We start from the raw sequence: 18,833 nt of genomic DNA on the forward strand, positions 1-18,833 counted from the left end.
ACAGAGTTGGGAGAGAGTTAAGTGCATAATAAGCTTAGAATTATGTTCCCACAAATGGCCCAAGTCAAATCCCTCATAAATTCTGCTGATGCTTATCGGATGCCAATTTGCTGCTGAACTTTAGTTGACTGAATTCTTGTGTATAGGCTTGAGTAATAAGTTGCATTCTTCTGAACTGCAACTTAAGTAATGTCCTGATACTTTATGCCTGACATTAATCTAGTCAGCTGAAGTTCAATACTAAAATGTCGAGTCCTTAGTTAATGCCTGGCAACAGGCTGCTTCGGAGGCTCTCGACCGCGTTGTCCCTTTGCGGCCTCTGACCCGGCGCAAGTCCCGACTCGCTCCTTGGTTCACCAAGGACCTGCGGGAGATGAAACGCCAGAGAAGGGGCCTAGAGAGCATTTGGAGAACCAGTCGGTCTGAGTCTGACCGAACACAGTTAAGATCCTTTTCTAGATCTTATCTTGTGGCAATGAGGGTGGCAAAGCGCGCCTACTTCACCACCCTCATTGCGTCCGCAGATAACCGCCCGGCCGCCCTATTTAGAGTGGTCCGCTCCCTTTTAAGTCAAGAGACGGGAGAGGACCCCCTACATGGACGGGCTGAGGAATTTAGTAAATATCTGGTGGACAAAATTGCTCAGATTCGGGCTGGTCTGGACTCTGGGCAGTATCTAACGAGAGGAAAACGATGAAGTTGGCCGAGTACATTTGGGAAGAGTTCGATCCTGTGACTCCGGATGAAGTGGACAAGATCATGGGGAAACTAAGTGCCGCCCCATGTTTGTTGGACCCGTGTCCCTCCTGGCTAGTCTATGCATCTCGGGAGGTTACACGAGGCTGGCTCCTAGCAGTTATCAATGCCTCACTGAGTGAGGGGTACTTCCCTGCCACCTTGAAAGAGGCGGTGGTAAGGCCCCTCCTCAAGAAACCGGCATTGGACCCAGCTGTTTTAAACAACTTCCGTCCTGTCTCCAACCTTCGCTTCCTTGCGAAGGTCATTGAGAGCGTGGTGGCACGACAGCTCCCTTTGAACCTGGAGGAAGCTGAATATCTAGATCCGTACCAATCGGGTTTCAGACCCGGGCACAGCACGGAGACGGCATTGGTCGCACTGGTGAATGATCTCTGGCGGGCCCGAGATAGAGGTTATTCCTCTGTCCTGGTCCTATTAGATCTATCAGCGGCTTTTGATACCATCGACCATGGTATCTTACTGCGTCGTCTTGAGGGGCTGGGAGTGGGAGGCACCGTTCTGCGGTGGTTCTCCTCCTACCTCTCGGACCGTTCGCAGACGGTGTTGGCAGGAGGGCAGAGGTCAAGCCCTAGGCCTCTTAGTTGTGGAGTGCCTCAGGGTTCGGTGCTCTCGCCCCTCCTGTTCAACATCTATATGAAGCCGCTGGGAGAGATCATCCGTAGCTTCGGGGTGAAATATTATCAATATGCTGATGATACCCAGCTATTCATCTCCACCCCGAACCAACCCAGTGATGCCCTCGATGTGATGTCCCGTTGCCTGGAAGCGGTACAGATTTGGATGGGAGAAAACAGGCTTCGACTCAACCCGGCCAAGACTGAGTGGCTGTACATACCGTCATCTCGTTTAGTCCAAGAGGTTCCATCTCTGACTATAGGAGGAGAGATGTTACCTCCCATTGATAGAGCACGCAATCTGGGCGTCCTCCTAGATTCACGACTCAGTTTTGAAGATCATATTGGAGTCGTGGCTAGGGGGGCATTTGCACAGATTCGTCTTATATACCAATTGCGCCCCTTTTTGGACCAAGATGCCCTACGTACAGTCACCCACGCACTCGTAACCTCCCGTATTGATTACTGTAATGCTCTCTACATGGGGCTGCCCTTGAAGACCACCCGGAGGCTTCAGCTGGTGCAGAATGCAGCTGCACGGGTTGTGATGGGAGCACCCCGATACTCCCATATTACACCCCTCCTGCGTGAGCTGCATTGGCTACCAGTTGCCCTCCGGGTGAGATTTAAGGTGCTGGTACTTACCTTTAAAGCCCTACATGGCTTAGGTCCGGGATACTTGCAGGACCATCTGCTGCCGGGAACAAATTCCCATCGTCCAGTACGCTCACACAGAGAAGGCCTCCTCAGGGTACCGTCAGCTAGGCAATGTCGGCTGGCGACCCCCAGGGGGAGGGCCTTCTCTGTGGGAACGCCAGCCCTATGGAATCAGCTCCCCCCTGAGCTTCGGATGGCCCAAAACCTCCAATCCTTTCGCCGCGGCCTCAAAACACTCCTGTTCCACCAGGCTGACCTGGACTGACAGGCATTTTAATTAATTTATATTTAGAATTTTTAATTTATTTTTAATTCTTTAATCTTAATTTATTGCACAGATGATTTCAATTTTATTTTTATCTTGATTTCTGTACTTATTATATGTTTTGTTGTTAGCCGCCCTGAGTCCTTCGGGAGATAGGGCGGGATATAAATCCCATCAATCAATCAATAAATAAATAAATAAAAATGACACAAGAATCCCCCGTTAGTGGGAACATAATGACTATAATATACTTATCCCTTTTTAGGGAAAGGGGTAGAAATGCTTGGCAGCTTCACAGGATCCTGGATGAAACAGATTTTCTAGACTCCTTTCAGTCTGGTTTCAGGCCTGGTTATGGGACAGATACTGCATTGGTCACACTAATGGATGATCTCCAGTGAGGGTGGGATGACAGCAGTGCAACCATCCTGATTCTCCTTGACCTCTTAGCAGCCTTCGAGATCATTGACCACGGTATCCTTTTAGGCCAACTACAGAGCTTAGGACTGGATGGCACAGTTCTATGCTAGTTTAGCTCCTTTCTCCAAAGCCACTCCCAATCAGTGTTGATAGGGAGTGAGAAATCCAGCCCCCGGCTGCTCTCTTACACTGTACCGCAGGGCTTTAATACTCTCTCCACTCCTGTTTAACATCTACATGAAGTCGCTGGGGAGATCATTTGTCACCGTGGGTTGAAATATCATCAATATGCTATGTTAATGCTTTAGATCTCCACATCTTGTGACCCAAGTGAAGTTGTCGCTATCCTCTCATGGTACCTGGAGGGCTGGGGCCTGGATAGGGGATAACAGGCTATATGATTGAATCCTAGCAAGACCGAGTAGCTTTGGGTGAATGGAACTTCAACATTTGGGTCTGAACGGGGTTGTCCTACCCCATTCAGATTCAGTTTGTAATTTAGGGGTTCTCCTGAACTTGCAACTCCTGCTCGAAGTTCAGGTGGTGGTCCTGATTAGGACAGCCTTTGCACAGCTTCGGTTTGTACACCAGCTGCAGTCTTTTCTGGATCAGGACTCCCTGTGCTCAGTCACTCAAGCCCTAATCATCTCTTGTCTGAATTACTGCAGTGCACTTTACATGAGGCTACCCTCAAAATCCATTTGGAAGCTTCCACTGGTACAGAGTGCAGCAGCCTGAACAATCTGTGGGGCCCATAGAATGACCCATGTTATACCACTGCTCTATGAGCTACACTGCTGTTGGTTTGTTTGAGTGCAATTTAAGTTGTTGGTTATGACCTTTAAAGCTCTCCATGGCCATAGGTCCAGATTACTTGATGAGCTATCATCTCACCAAGACAAGCTTGTCCTATCTGTGCTGGCAGGAGCCCTGCTGAGGATCTAGTCCAGGGGTAGGCAATCTCGGCTCTTTTATGACTCATGGACTTCAACTCCCAGAATTCCTGAGTCAGGAATTCTGGGAGTTGAAGTCCATGAGTCATAAAAGAGCCGAGGTTGCCTACCCCCGATCTAGTCAGTCAAGGAACTCCGACTGACAGGATCTAGGAGAAGAGCCTTTTCTGCTGCAGCACCAGCTCTCTGGAACTTTCTGCCCTCTGGGTTATGGTTTGCCCCACCCTCCTATCCTTCCACAAGGGCCTGAAGCCTTCCACAAGGCTTTGCAAGTTGGCCTGGGAACCCAACAGAGGAATATATTACTAGAGGTGGCTACTGTACTAATTAGCAGACCCCACCTCTCCACTGCGCTTCCTGCTCCCCTTTTGCCCGTCTTTTTAATTTTATATTATTGTACTTCCTTTGTTATTTTTTATTATTTTATTCAATTGCTATTGTTATGTTTACATTCTTTATCATTTTTCCCCATTTTATTGTTGTAAACTACCTAGATTAGCCAGATGGACAGCAAATAAATTTAACAAACAAATACATAAACTCTGCCCACCACCTCTGCCTACTCTTTTCATACAAGAGCTGACTTAAATACCTGTTACAAAGGAGCAACAATGGAAAAGGACATTTACAATTCATGAAATTAAGCAATTCATTTTCATCTTATTAAAATAATATGGTTACTGTACCTAACATTATCATACTTTACTTCTAAAAATATCAAGGCCTAAATATTCCCTAATGTTTCCATTTTATAGCCTTTTAAAAAAGAAATTATTAATTATTGGGGGGAAAAACTTGTTTTCGAATGGGTAGAAAAAAATAAGCAAGATCTCACTAATTAATTCATAGATTATCGACTCGTGAGAAGTAGATGGGCCTCCCCTGCTATAGCCCCTAGTTTTTGGAATATTCTCCCCTCAGAGATTACAATAGTGCCAACCCTGCTGGCCTTTCATAAGGGGTCTGGAGCTTGGAATGTGCTAAAGGCCCTATTTCTTTGCTTTACTGTTAGTTAATTATCGCGGTTGCTATATGATACTTTGGATGTTTTTATTGTTTTAACTGTATTAATAGCTTTAGAATTGTAAGCTGCCCAGAGTCACTTGACTGAGATGGGTGGCTATAAAAAATGAATGAATGAATGAATGAATGAATGAATGAATGAATAAATAAATAAATAAATAAATAAATAAATGTTTAATGCTGTTAAAATGGTAAAATAAAAATTTTACTTTCTCAAAATGTCACTTTTTTTCTAAAATTCCTTTGCAGTTTAAAAAAACATTAAGAAATGTAAAATAATTTCTAATAATTCAAAATTGTTGGCAATTTGGGGAATGAGGTGATGGTGGTGGTAGGAACTATAGGATCAGGAACATCTAATTTAAAATTTAAAAACTTGCTTGGAAAAAAACAATTTCCAGAAATATGCTCTTCCAATTAGAAACAGAAGCAATGATAATACTAATACAAAAATAACAAGAAAGTTTACCTGGTGAGTTTAATAGTTTTCCTAAAGTCATTGGTAATTGGAGCCTTAAAACCACCTTTCCTGAGCAAGGAGTCTATTGTTTGAATCTGATCCCAATCTGTTTGAAAATGACAGCAGCAGACTTATAAATACAAGCTTAATTTAAAAAAGATATAGCCCTTTAAAAGAAAGCTCAAGTTACTCAGGTTATTGATAAGCTGCTGATAAATAGCTACCGATAAACAGAATAGTAACTATAAATATTGAATACTACATGACTAAAATTTCATACATACGTATTTCAATAATAAACAAATATAATCATGTTTTAAATGAAGTATACTGTAGCTATAATTTAAAATTTTAAATCTACTAAATTTCCCTGAAAGGTTTAAATTATACTTTGGTTTTTTCATGCAGGAAGAGAAAATGTGATTCTCTGCATGCTGGAATAAATAATTTGAGGAAATGTAATATATTTCAGGGCAAAACATCAAAATAAATCATTGACTTAAAACCATACATCTGTTTTCACTGTTTGAATTATTTAAAAATCCAGTTATGAATAATGCAGCATTTAAAACATGATTGCCACCTTGTTCCTCTACAAAAATTAACATGTAAATCTAACAAATAAATAAAAATGAAATATATGTCTTAAAAAAATCACCACACACTGAACGTATTACTATTTTGAGCCATTTAAGGTCAAAGCCTCTGAATATTTCAACCAAAGACGAGGAATGGTTTTATTCAGCACTGTGTATGGTATCTCCATGATTTACATTCTTTCATTTACACAGATTTTACTTAAAATAGAATTACATTTTATTCCATACTCACCCTGTTCCTTAGCAACTTCAGGTAAGTATGTAGCTGTGCGCTTGACACCTTTCTCATTGATGAACTCAATTCTGATCCCATGGATTCCAACCTAAAAATAGAAATATTAAGTCAGCTGGGAGGTATTTTCTGGGGAAAAGGATTTACCCTTGCCATGGATCTTATTCAAAGATCAATCTGAAAAAAGTCTTGCCTTGCCTCCAATTCATTTATTAACCCTTATTGACCACAAAGACAGCTTCTCAGGGTGATTTTTGCTTAGTATTTATTACCCAAGAGTCAAAGGTGACTGACTGATCATTCTTGCTCTCTGTTATTCTTAATAACTGTTCCAAATCCCTAATTTAAATGTACCCATTTCTTTTTACTTTCTACAGTGTTCAATGCTTTAATTGTAATTTTGGTTGTCATTGACAAGATCATAAAAGATCACTGAAGCTATTGCGTCCTGCTTTTGTATTAAAGTAATAATCATTTGAGAGGGACTGAAGTAATTTATTCAGTAATTCAGTTTTAAATTCAGTCCCTTTTTTCAAATCTCATTCTTTAAATTCTATCATTACAAGTTACCCTTACTATGTAGACAAAGTACAAAATATTGATCTGAATCCAAATGGCACGAAAGAGTGATAGAAAATTCAGATTCACAGTTTTACCTCCCAGTCCAAGTAGTTAGTGGCATCCTCAAAATTAGTGAGGAGGGAGACAGAGCAAAAAAGTTTAGGCAGCTCCTCACGAGTCAGGGGTGGAAATCTACTGTCCTTAAGTGCACTAAAGTGGAAATAGAACATGGTCACCAACTTATATAAAACAGCTCACGATAGTATAATTTGGAAGGTTTACTACATTCTAATAATTTAGTCAAACTTAAGAAAAAATTACATCCCTTTGAAACAGAACAGATTTATACATACTACAAGCAGAACTAAATAAATATATATATACAAAATGAATTGGGCTTGGTTTTCTGAGAGATCACTGTTGATTTTACCTGGTTAATGTGTATTCCCTGAGTCCTGAGTGAAGATTCATGGCAGAGAAAGTTCCAATGCAGCCCCGAAGTCGTTTGTCTCGGCCTGTCTTCCATGTCACAAAGAGTGGGCTGAAAATGCATAACACAAAAGCTTCAAATAATTTTTGCTGAGAAAAATTAAAATACAAAAAATATGACTGCATTTATAATGAAAAATCAATTTATGTCTTTTGCAGCTTTCAATGCCTCTGTTTCACCGAAGTAATGTTGAAAATTACTAACTGCTTTCCTTCTTTTATAGTTTCCAAAATCTTAGAAGTACTTAAAATGACAGGTTACATTGTTTTTAAGAATGCACAGGAATTCAGTAGCAGTATTTGAAAAACAAGCTTTAATAATACTATTACCAACACAAAGACTATTATTTAATAATTTCACTTGGCTTAAGTATGCAGAAGATTGAGTACCTGCTTCCTTTCTGTGCAAGAAGAGAGAAAATTGCTTCTTTTTTGGGCAGGACTTGGCAATATTTTTGGATGATCTAAATCAGGATAGGTAGGCAGCATAATCCTATTGATTCTTCTGAAGCGTTCAAATGAAAGGCAGGGAATCCAAGGCCCAAACAAATTTGGTTAAATGTCAGCTACCAACTTCACTTTACCAGCTATACTGTTGACTGTTTTTATTTAGCAACATCTGAAAGGCCACAGGTTTCCTGCTGCTCTGCTAGTGACTTTTAATACCTCTGGTAATCGTTTAGTACTTGACTGGTGTTCCAGTCCGGAAGCAAGATTTTATGATGGCTTTTTCCTCAAGACAACAGGTTCCAGAAGGGTTGGGAGTATGATGTTCTTCCTCATGGAAGCCATCCTATCCTCAGTGTTCATTTAATTGTCTGTATTGCTGTAGAGGTTAAGGCGTCAGGCTAGAAACCAGGAGACTCTGAGTTCTAGTCCCATTTTAGGCCCAAAGCCAGGTGTGTGACTGTGGGCCAGTCACTTTTTCTCAGCCTAGGAAGGAGGCAATGGCAACCACTTCTGAAGAAACCTTGCCAAGAAAACTGCAGGGACTCGTTCAGGCAGACTCCAAATATTACACGCATTTGAATGAAAGGGGAAAAAATGTTCACATTATATATAAAGCATTTGTTTTGTTACTTAACAATTTCCCCTTCTCTTAGTCAAAAGAGATACAATTTAAAAGTGACAACTTAATTCTTAAATACAAAGGGACCAATATTACAAGAATTTTTGTTATTCTGGATATAAAATACATTAAAAAAGTCTGATCAGACAATCAAATAACTGATTGCATATCTAAGAGCACTTTAGACTCCATGCAAATAAATAAAGTTAAGTTCAGTTAACACAGAAGAGTTGGACAACCCACTTAACTGCTGTCAGGAAAAATATCCGTTCCTGGACAATAAACTCTTTTGTCTAAAATATTAGCTTTGAACTTGGGGAAGGGATACTTCTAGATATTTGTGTGACTCTGAGAAAAAGTGTTGTTGCTTTCGTATTAAATTTAATGAGCGGATTCCTTAAAGCAACAACACTTTTTCACATTCACTGGGTAGCCTGAAAATATAAAAAATACTTTTTTATATCAACGGAGAGAGATGAGGGCAGGAGCACTTCTAAAACATTTTTGAAGTTTGCAGTTCTGATGCGCTAATTCCCTAAAGACTGGAAGCAAACTTTTGTGTTTCATTTTCTTTTTTACACTTTGTGCTTACAGACATTACAAGCTTCAACTTGGAATTAGTGCTAAAACCTAAGTAGGTCACTGTTTCAGTGAGGTACAGTGAGCTATAGTCAACAGCAAATTACACTTGTATTTTAGTTTGAGCTTGAACGCTGTATAAAATAGTAAATTATCACTGGCAAGAAAGAATCTGAAAGCTCACAGGTAAAGAAAAAAGAAGAATAATGCAACCCTGAAATATTTGGGTCTATGACAATTTGCCGCAGCCAACTCACCACGGCCAACCAGCTGCAGCCAACTTGCTATGGGACAACTCACTGCAGTTACATTAATATCAAAGAAATGGTGGAATAGAATTATTAAAGAAATGGTGCAAAAGGAGGGGCAAAATGAAATTTGAATGACAAAAATTAAAATAATTTTATTTGAAATAATTAAATTGAATTGTTAAATTGTCCCGTGGTGAGTTGTCCAACGGTGAGTTGGCCGTAGCAATTTGGTCACAAAGAGTTCTGCAGCAAGTTGTCCCATTCCAGACATTTTTCAGACTATTTGAGTCTTCATGAAGCTTTTCTTAAAAGCAATTTGAAAACTCTGAATGTATCCAATTATTAGTCAATGTAGAATTGGAATCGCTTAAGTAATTGTATTTTAAAATTATAGTTTTATTTCTAACCCCAGTGCAAAGTGCTATTTTTGATTTACAAAATCCTAAATGATTTGACTCTTGGAATTTTGGGGCAGTCTGGTTATGCCTTTTATAATGACCAATAAGATCCTGTTTTCAAGTGTCAAATGATATGGGTGCTAAATGTTATGGACCCACAGCATTTTGTACTGATTTCTGCAGTATAGGTTGTTTAACAGTCTTTGCTATCCATATTTTTTTTAAAATAAAGCCTTTTGACACATTTTATCCAAATATATTTATCTGTATTAATATGCTTCCACGATGCCTAAGAATTCTTAAGTCGCCTGCATAATAGAAGTTTTATAACAATCTGATCCTGTTTCAAGTATTCTCACACATAGATTCTAAACAGTAATAACATGTGATGGAACTTAATAAGCCATAATTATAGTGCACTGTAAGATAAATGAATTAATACATACAAAATTTTATCTCTACTTCTCTATTCCATGTCTTACAGTACTGCCAGAAACCTTATTTAAGGACCGAACTAAATACTATATGACAGAACTTGTGCAGGTGAAGAAAATATAAATCAGATGTTTTTTGAAGGAATGCCATCCATTTTAGAGGGATTCTCGTACTCCCCCCTCCCCCGCATTATGATTCTAATTTAGAGTGTTCTTCTATTATGGCTATTTATCTCAAGAGGACAGTTAATTGGAACTGGCAAAGCGTTAAAGTGGTCCTCTGAACCAAATCTAAATAAATTCTTCAAGAATTATTTTTTATGAAGAAATTCTAAAGCCAGGATGTCATGCCTAACTTAGATTAAATTTAGTTTTTGTAACAGAGCAGTTTACTCTTAAAGATAATTTGAGAAAATATAGTAATTGTGATATGGTTGTTTTTAATTTGTTGACTATCAGATTTGTATTTTTAATTTTATTAGTCTAATGTGCTTTCAAATAAAATCTTAATTGTTCTCCTCTGTAATTACCTCCTGACCTAGTTTCTGAGTTCTTCAGTATGCTACACTTCTGTTGATATCCAATGATTAAGAATATCATCAATGGAATTAAACTAGTTGTAATAAGTATTCCAGATCTAAATCTGAAGCTCGTTGTGGTTATTTGGTGTATAGTTTTCAATTTTGTTTCTATTTTTAACAATATGTCAAAAATGCTACAAAACCCTACTTTGCTAGACAATTAATTCAAACATACAAAAATCTGGATGAAAATTAAACCTGCCATGTCCATTTGAAAAATAAGCCTGCTGTTCCATTTCTTTATCTGATCAGCAAATAATCTATTAACATTTATCTTCTATTTGTAATATTTTAAATCAGCTCTTACGATTTGTAATGTTATTGTTACATAAACTATTTTTAAATATATGAACCTGAAATCCTTGATAATAACAGTAATCCCATTAAGTCACAGTAAACAGTGTCTAAAACAAAATAGCTACAGAATCACATATTTGATTCTGATTTAGATTCTGTCTGTGTCTTGCAGTTGAATATGCAGATTGTTTAAAACACGTAGGTTTCTTAATTCAAACTACAGATGACTCCCTTAGCTTTTTGTTTGGTTAACATTGTAAACAAAGTAAATATGCTCTTCTCAGCCTCTCTGTTTTGAGCTTCATTTGGTTTAGTTATCCCTACAATGGGAACAAAGCATAGTTAGAAGTAGAGATTCTCCCCCCCCCCCCCCGCCAAATTGGTATTGACTACTCACTGACTTTATGTTTTTGGTATTCCAAGCTGGAAGCGAAGAATTCTATACTGCTAGGATTGTAAGCCACTGGTAGAACATTAATAAATTCTCAGTGCCATGGATTAAAGAGATCCACTGAGATGGCTTGTGTGTGTGTGTGTTCTTTTAACATTAACATTAACATTAACCAGTAATGTTAAAAGAAATAAAAACCTGCATCTTTTTTTATAATAAGCTAACTTCAAAATATAGGCATAGAACATAGCTATGTTATCCAGTTACAAAATAACAAACAGTACAGTGTCTTCACTAAGGCCAAAGCAAACAAGTTTTGAACTCAGAGCTACTCTTCAAATGGACTTTAGGCAAATAGGTGGATATGACTCAAAAAACAACATGCCTCCTAGAATACTCTGTCTTGTAGAAACTGTAAATTTAAGTTTCAAGTGAAATCTGTAACAAAACATTGCAATGTAGAGTGCTCTTGTACAGGATAATAACTAACATCTTCTTTTTCAAGGTAATTTCCCCTTACTCTCCTTATCTGCCCCCTTTTAAGATGAACAGTTTTCATATACATTGTGCATGGACAATGTGCATTATTAACTTGCTCCTCTCAAAAACATTTTCAGTGAAGCTTTTCTATTACTTTTGCAAACCTTAGTGTTAACAGAAGATTCCCAATTATTCGTCCTCATTATTGGACAATGTTAATTACTGCATAACCCTAACCATATCCTGGTTATAAAAACAGGAGAACTAAATTTGGAAAAAAGCAAGCATATATAGTAGTAAAAACTGTTGTATGCCACACTGCCAAACCTAATAATAATCTTAACATGGAGAAAATGTTCTCTTTCCCATCAACAGTAGCCAAGCATGAAAGAACTTCACCCATAATGGTGTTTGTTTCATTTTAGTGAGCTTTGTGTGAACTTACCAAGCAGAGTTTATTCCAACAGCCATGGTTAACCAGCAACTTCTGCACTGTGATAGAAAACTATCTCCAATCACCTTATTCTACCAAATAAAACATGATTACCAACACAGACATATCATGGCAGACTGAGGTAGCAGAAATCTAGCAAGTATGAGTCTCTCAGAATTAATATGCAATTTTCATTTACTGAATGGGAAAAACATTATTTATCAAGGAGGCTCTAAAATCCTGAAGACATAAATTCAAGCCCTATTGGGAGAAATGGTAAGAGTAAGGTCCAATTCATCTTCTGTATACATTGATAGCTAAAATTAAGTTAAGACACAAGGATGAAATAGTAGGCAGAACTAGAACCCACACTAGTCCAGAGCAACTCCTTACTCCATCATCAAATATATTCCCTATATACTATCTATATACCTGCTCAGACATTTACACCTTTAGTTGACAGGCTGTAAAGGAACATTAGATCTTTATTGTATTATAGCAGTTGCATATACAATAGCTTTCAGTTCAAGCTCTGAATGCAGTCTCACAACAAAAGAAGTTGGAAGAAGTCCACACAAACAGATATAGATATGTTTTCTTAAGTAATCAAGGGAATGCTAAATAGGCATGCATACAACAGCTTGCTACTAATAAGTTATATCTTTGTATTTTTCTCCCTCAATCAATGTTAAATGACTGTCTTGTTTACAGAACCAGAAACCAGGCCTCCTGTTGAAAGCTGAAGGGCCTATTTCCTTAGTATAACTAAAATTCAAGTGGCTGGATGATAGAACCATCCATGCACCAAACCTTAATGGTAAGAAATCTCTCTTTTTACCCAGTATCATTCTGAGCAATAGAAACCAGGAAGCGTTAAGTGAACATTACCATCTATACTAACAAAAAGACAAGCGCTGCAATAAAGTGAAATCCTTATTTTTATTTTAAATATTATGTCCCACTCTTCTGCATGTAGCATATACAGTGCTTTAATTCTAAAATAAAACAAAACCACATAGAAGGGATTACAAGCCATCCTGTCACATTTTATAAATGGAAAACTGTGTAATAGTAGTGGGTGTGGGTACTCTTGCTTAATTTACCATAGAGAACATTGTTTCACTTGTTATATAACTGGCTGCTGAAATATGGAACCTATTGGCAACCACACAGTGGAATAATTGGATTCACATTGGTCTAGTTTTGCTGTAAATTTTCCTTGTAGTCTGCATGGCACCAAGAATGGAAAATATCCAGCCCTCCACATCTAGTAAGTACAGTTTGTAGAAATCTGAAGATATAAAGAAAGAGAAGCAATTAGCAGATGTAAGGCAGCCTCTGAATTTAAATACATGGTACTTATTTGTGAAGAAACCACTCAATACTGCTGTAGGTGCTCAAATAGTATATTAAAATCTTACCCCAAATACCCACTTTTCAAGGAAGAAAACCTCTGTATGTTTATTCTCATGTTCAGGTTTTGATGCTGTGAAGCAAAAGGGATCAAAAGTATATGATTAAAAGCAGCAAGATTTAGAATATCTAGCCTTCACTAACAGTTATGTATTGGCATTTACTGTTTTCATGGCTATTGGAGCACACACACTATACCTTTGGTGCCTCAAAATATTGTAGAAGAAAACATCAATTTACTGAATTTACCAAGTAAATTCATAGCTTGTATGGACTGTAATTAAAGTAGTTACTCTAGGTCATCTTTTTCATGTTTCTCTCCTCTTCCAGACTGAACAATCTGCTTCACAGTGCCCCTATTTCCTCCTCCCTTAACTGTTTTGCTACCACTTTGTATTCCCACTCTGCATTCCATCATACATAGCTTACCTGTTCAAGATACTTTGTCCTTTTATCCCAGTTGTAGGAGTAGCGCTGATAATCGACGTTCATGTCTTAGGGTAAGGTAGCTGTTTGGAGTTCTCTAACAAATGTCAGCCATGTCCTCTGGGCAGGTTGAACTATTGTGGAAAGTATTCTTCTGTATTTCTCATCACCACACAGCCCCTTGGTCAGTTGCAAATGTTCTCTCATTCTCATTCTCACACTGTTTCCCTCCCTCCTTCTCTCACATAACACAGACAAGAGCACACCCTAATATTTCAACTAGAAATCTTGTGTGGAGTTTATATACTGGTAAAGATACACTAGGATTAAAGGCAGGATTAATTGAAATCTTAACTACACCATAACGTAGGAATTCTGCCATAATTTTGTTTTGGCTCTCCATTAAATATAAGAGGACATTTCCAATCACAACAACCCCTTTATCAGTGTAATGCTACACTGATGCAATAGTATTAGGATGAAACACAGTTCTTACAGTATCCTATTGGCAGAACATCATAGTAATAAGGATATGTTTATTTATTACCATTTTTATTCAAAAGAGTAAATCTCAAAATCAGCTGGCAAAAGAAACTTCATTAAATCCTACTTTTCCCACCACGTCTACCATAGTGATTGGCATCTTAGTTAGACTCCATCTAAAGTTCCATTTGAAATGGTTTCTATAGCATTGTATTTTGTTAAGCTAAGGCCAGTGTAACTCTATGTTAGGTCCTGTGCTGTTCAACTGAGGCCATTCAGAAATTAGTTCTGAATGGTATACCGCAAAACTACCATTTTAAGTCCTGTGATGTTCAACGTATTTTTAAGCAATTTGACTAAAGGATTAGTATCTATGTTTATCAAATTTGCTCATGACATGAAGATGGGGGGACAGCAAATTCCTTAGTACATAATATAAAAATTCAGTAGTAATACATATGAAAAGTATCTAGGTGTTTTAGCAGATTACTAGCTGAATATGACCCCAGAATGTTGTGCAGTTCCCAAAAAAGAAACAAGAAAAAGCAATCCTAAACTGTATTAATGGAAGTAGAATATCAGGATCAATATAAATTATTGTTCCTCTCTCTTCTGCATTAATCAGACTATTTCTAGAATACTACATCCAGTTGTAGGCACATATTTTAGAAAAGACACGGTCAAACTAGAACATGCCCAATGGGAACCATGATAAAAGGCCTGGAAAACAAAACAAAAAACAAATCAGGAGCAGGTGGAGGTTTTGGTATGTTTAGCTTGAAGAAGACTGCAGAGACAAGGTAGATGTCATCAAATCTCTGAAAAGTAGTCAGTCCTATTGGACAGAATTTAGAGCTGTTCCAGAAAACAGGACAAGCAAAAAAAGGGTTTAATTTAGCAGGTAGTAGTGGGGGGGGGTTGCGTGTAGATTTTACTAGAACATAAAAAAATGGTAAGAATTGTCCATTATTGAGCAGATTGCCTAAAGAAGTGGTGGGTTGTTTAAACAGAGACGGTGTTTAGATAGAGACTGGGTTAGCATTCTGTAGGCAATGTTGTAGTACTAGATTTGTGCATCACCAGAAGGATGAATCTCCAAGTTAACTTCCAACCCCTGCATTATACAAGTAGCATTTCACAGAGAATACAAACAAGAAAAAAATATCCAACTACTGAAGTCAAATGATTTAAGTTTAACTGATAATATATGCAATATAGCATGCTTCACATAGGCTAAGAAACTGTCAAAGTATCACCAGTATATGTATGTGTGTTTTATTTTAAAATCTACTAGAATCACTGATCTCCAGGACAGAAAAAACCTTTTAATAACTGAGCTTTCGTCAATCCACTGTTGATGTCATCAAAGTATGAGCTAGTAGCAGGAAACACTTGTTTTTATAACTGTGCGGATGTTAACGATCTAGTCATGGAGCGTGTTGATCTGCCCGTTTTCCCATAGTTGGCTGCGTTGATTGTAGTTTTGCCGTACTAGCCGGTATCCACTTCGTTTTTGACGTTTTTCCCTCCCCCCGCCCGCCCCGCCTGTTAGTCGCGTCTATCCTGTAGTGCACGGCTGTTCGGCGTCATTGCCGGATCACTCCTGCTGCTATCCTGTCCGGCCGTGCTGTCAGCCTGCCATACAGCTGCGTCTGCCAATGGTCCTCCTGTTGTGTGCCTCTGCTGTCTCTTAATCTTGTAGTGGGTTCTACTTGTGCTTCCGTCTCCCCATTCATTGTGACACCCTGCCGTTCCATGGGTAAGCGACCCAGATCTTTTGTATTTCTGTTCGCCCGGCATGGGGGTGATAAGAGATTTGCCTGCTCTGATTCCCTGCGCAGCTGTTCATGTCTTCTCAATACTTGATATGCTGGTAACAGTTCCACCTGCCGATTGATGGAGTATCGATCAGACAGCCAGGCTTCTTTTAGTAAGCGGCCACCTTTTGTGGAATCTTGGGTGATGACCTTAGCCCCGGTAAAATTAAATGTATGATCATTCTCAGCTGTATGTGCTTATACCTGGGAACGCTGTGCGTGTCGTCTGACCGCTAGTTCATGCTCGTGGACTCTAGTCCGGAGGCGTTTCGCAGTTTCCCCGTAATTGCAACGACAGTCGTTGCAATTGATTCTATAGACTACGGATGATATATCGCCTTTGGATAGCAGTTCCTGCTACTAGCTCATACTTTGATGACGTCAACAATGGATTGATGAAAGCTCAGTTATTAAAAGGTTTTTTCTGTCCTGGAGATCAGTGGTTCTAGTAGATTTTAAAATGAGTGTACCTGGGACTCAGGTTTTTAAAATAATTTATATACACACACACACACACACACGTAAATATTGTTGTATCACCATCATCTAGAAATTCTTCCCATCATCTAGAGCAGACATGTCAAACTCGCGATGTCATGTGACGTTGTGCAACGTATCGGGACGATTTTGCCATTGCCAGTAATGGGGTGGGTGCGGCTTCCGGATGATGTGTCTGGCCCACGGGCCGACAGTTTGACACCCCTGATCTAGAGATTCCCAGGTGATCTTGAATGTTTATTCATGAGACAAACATAAAAGAAATATTTTGCCATGGGATAAAAATCTATTAAGTAGACTTCTAGTTATTTATTACATTTATATCTGATTTCTCTTTCAGGTGTTCAAGATGCCATATATAACATTGCCTTTCTAATATTTCTCACAACTTCATGGCGAGTTTATGTAGAAAAGGACATGGCACAAAGTCACTCAGTGAGCTTCCATGGCTGACGGTAGATTTGAACCTATGTCTCCCCAGTCTTCATTCAGCATGTTCATCTCTATCCCATACGACTTTATTAAAGTCTTTCCAGTTATTAAATATTAAAATATTCCCAGTTATTAATATATTCATAATTTTTTCCTATTCTTTTAAAAATTATAACAGTATAGAGCAAAATGTTCACTGACACATATTGATATTACTATAGCTACAGTTGAACACTACACTAATTGAAGATTACTGAATTAACCAAAATGCTTGGTTCACACAACACTTTAAACCATAAACTAAGCACAGTGGATTATTTAACACAATGTATTAAACCATGAAGTAGCCAATCATATTTTATCCTAGAATATTGTGCAGAGTCACCTTGCTTATCTCTAATTACAAACTATGCTTCAGGAAATGTATGAATCACAAAACTAGGAAACAGTGTAAATTGATCCTGTATGTTTATTTAAACCATCACTTTTAATATTTGAATCTGATATTGATTTCTCCAATTTTTCTTGATATAAGCATGTCTTTAATAAGTGTAGGATATATACTATGGTACGTTCTATTAGATTATATTACTTTATCCCAATACCACTTCTTTGGTAACTAGCAATGCTTCCCAAACATATGCAAGAAACTATGCAAAACTGTCATCTTTCAACATACTACTTTTTGCCCTACTGGGGAGGGAAGCTCGACTTCATGTATAGTTGATTTTGTTTCACATAAATCAGACATGTCAAACACAAGGCCCGGGGGCCAGATCCGGCCCGCGAAGTGGTTTCATGCGGCCCGCGAAGCCATCCTGGAAACAATGAGGGAACGGCCCCCACTGCCTTGGCCCTGGCCCAGAGACCCTCCTCCTGCCAGAGACCCTCAGATCTGTCCCACTCCTGCCCAGGCCCCCATAGGCACCCTTGATGCGAACGATGTAGAGCTGGCCATGCCCACCCAGTAGGCCATACGCACTCTAGCCATGCCCACCCAGTAGGCCACGCCCACCTAGGCCATACCCATCCGGCCCCCTGAGGGCAACCGCAATGCTGATGTGGCCCTCAATGAAATTGAGTTTGACACCCCTGACATAAATGGAATGCATAGTGATTCTTAACTAACTACATGAGCAATATAGCTGACCATTTCAGTTATACTGCATATGAGATTTTATTCCTTTAAGAAACTTTTTGCTTTTTCAAAAAAAAAGCAAGATACATCCTGAAACAGGACAAATTCATCAACCTCTCTTGATTCCCATCATGAATCCAACGGCAATGATGAGAAATTGCTGTTGTATCCAGATTCCTGATGCAGGAAAAAGACATGGAAATGTATCATACAGATCAGAAATTCCAGAAAAGAAGTGCAACAAGCTCCCCCTGTTGCATTCCATTTTCTACATGGATGCTGTAAGTATGAATAATCTAGAAGTCAGTGGATACTCAAAAATTAAGGATGTGTAATATTCTTGGTTCAAGAAGAGAACATTCTGGATAACTCACAAACTTTCTGTTCTCCCTCTATATCTCGCTGACTCTTTTGCTCTAACTCCCCCCTCTTTTCTCCTCTCCCCCATGGTTTTGGAAGGCCCGGGTTACAACCACTGTGGGAGGGTGGTTTAGACTTTACATCTGCTACCTCCTAGAGGTGAGAGCTCTAGGCGGTATTGCCTTCCCCGGTTGTATGTTCCAGGCTGCTCCCCGGTTCTAACCGTCGTGAGAGGGCGGGAATCGACCTGTCCCGGGGTTACCCAGCTCTAGTGGCAGTGGAGCTGGGTTTGCACTCTGGACATTCTCCTTCTATCTTGAG

At 38.9% G+C, this 18,833-nt stretch overlaps 1 protein-coding gene across 1 annotated transcript in view; it reads right to left on the reverse strand.

Annotated features, from left to right (window-relative positions):
- Window positions 1-18,833, reverse strand: part of AMMECR1L (AMMECR1 like) — a 33,247-nt gene that overhangs the window by 5,580 nt on the left and 8,834 nt on the right. The window contains exons 4-7 of the mRNA XM_081328664.1: window positions 6,974-7,084; window positions 6,639-6,753; window positions 5,983-6,073; window positions 5,161-5,257 (exon numbers count right to left, since the gene is read on the reverse strand). Coding sequence (XP_081184790.1) covers window positions 5,161-5,257; window positions 5,983-6,073; window positions 6,639-6,753; window positions 6,974-7,084 — 414 coding nt within the window. The remainder of the gene's footprint in view (window positions 1-5,160; window positions 5,258-5,982; window positions 6,074-6,638; window positions 6,754-6,973; window positions 7,085-18,833) is intronic.

Source organism: Vipera berus (genome assembly GCF_964194415.1).
Source record: "Vipera berus genome assembly, chromosome: 5".
NCBI classification, from domain to species: Eukaryota; Metazoa; Chordata; class Lepidosauria; order Squamata; family Viperidae; genus Vipera; species Vipera berus.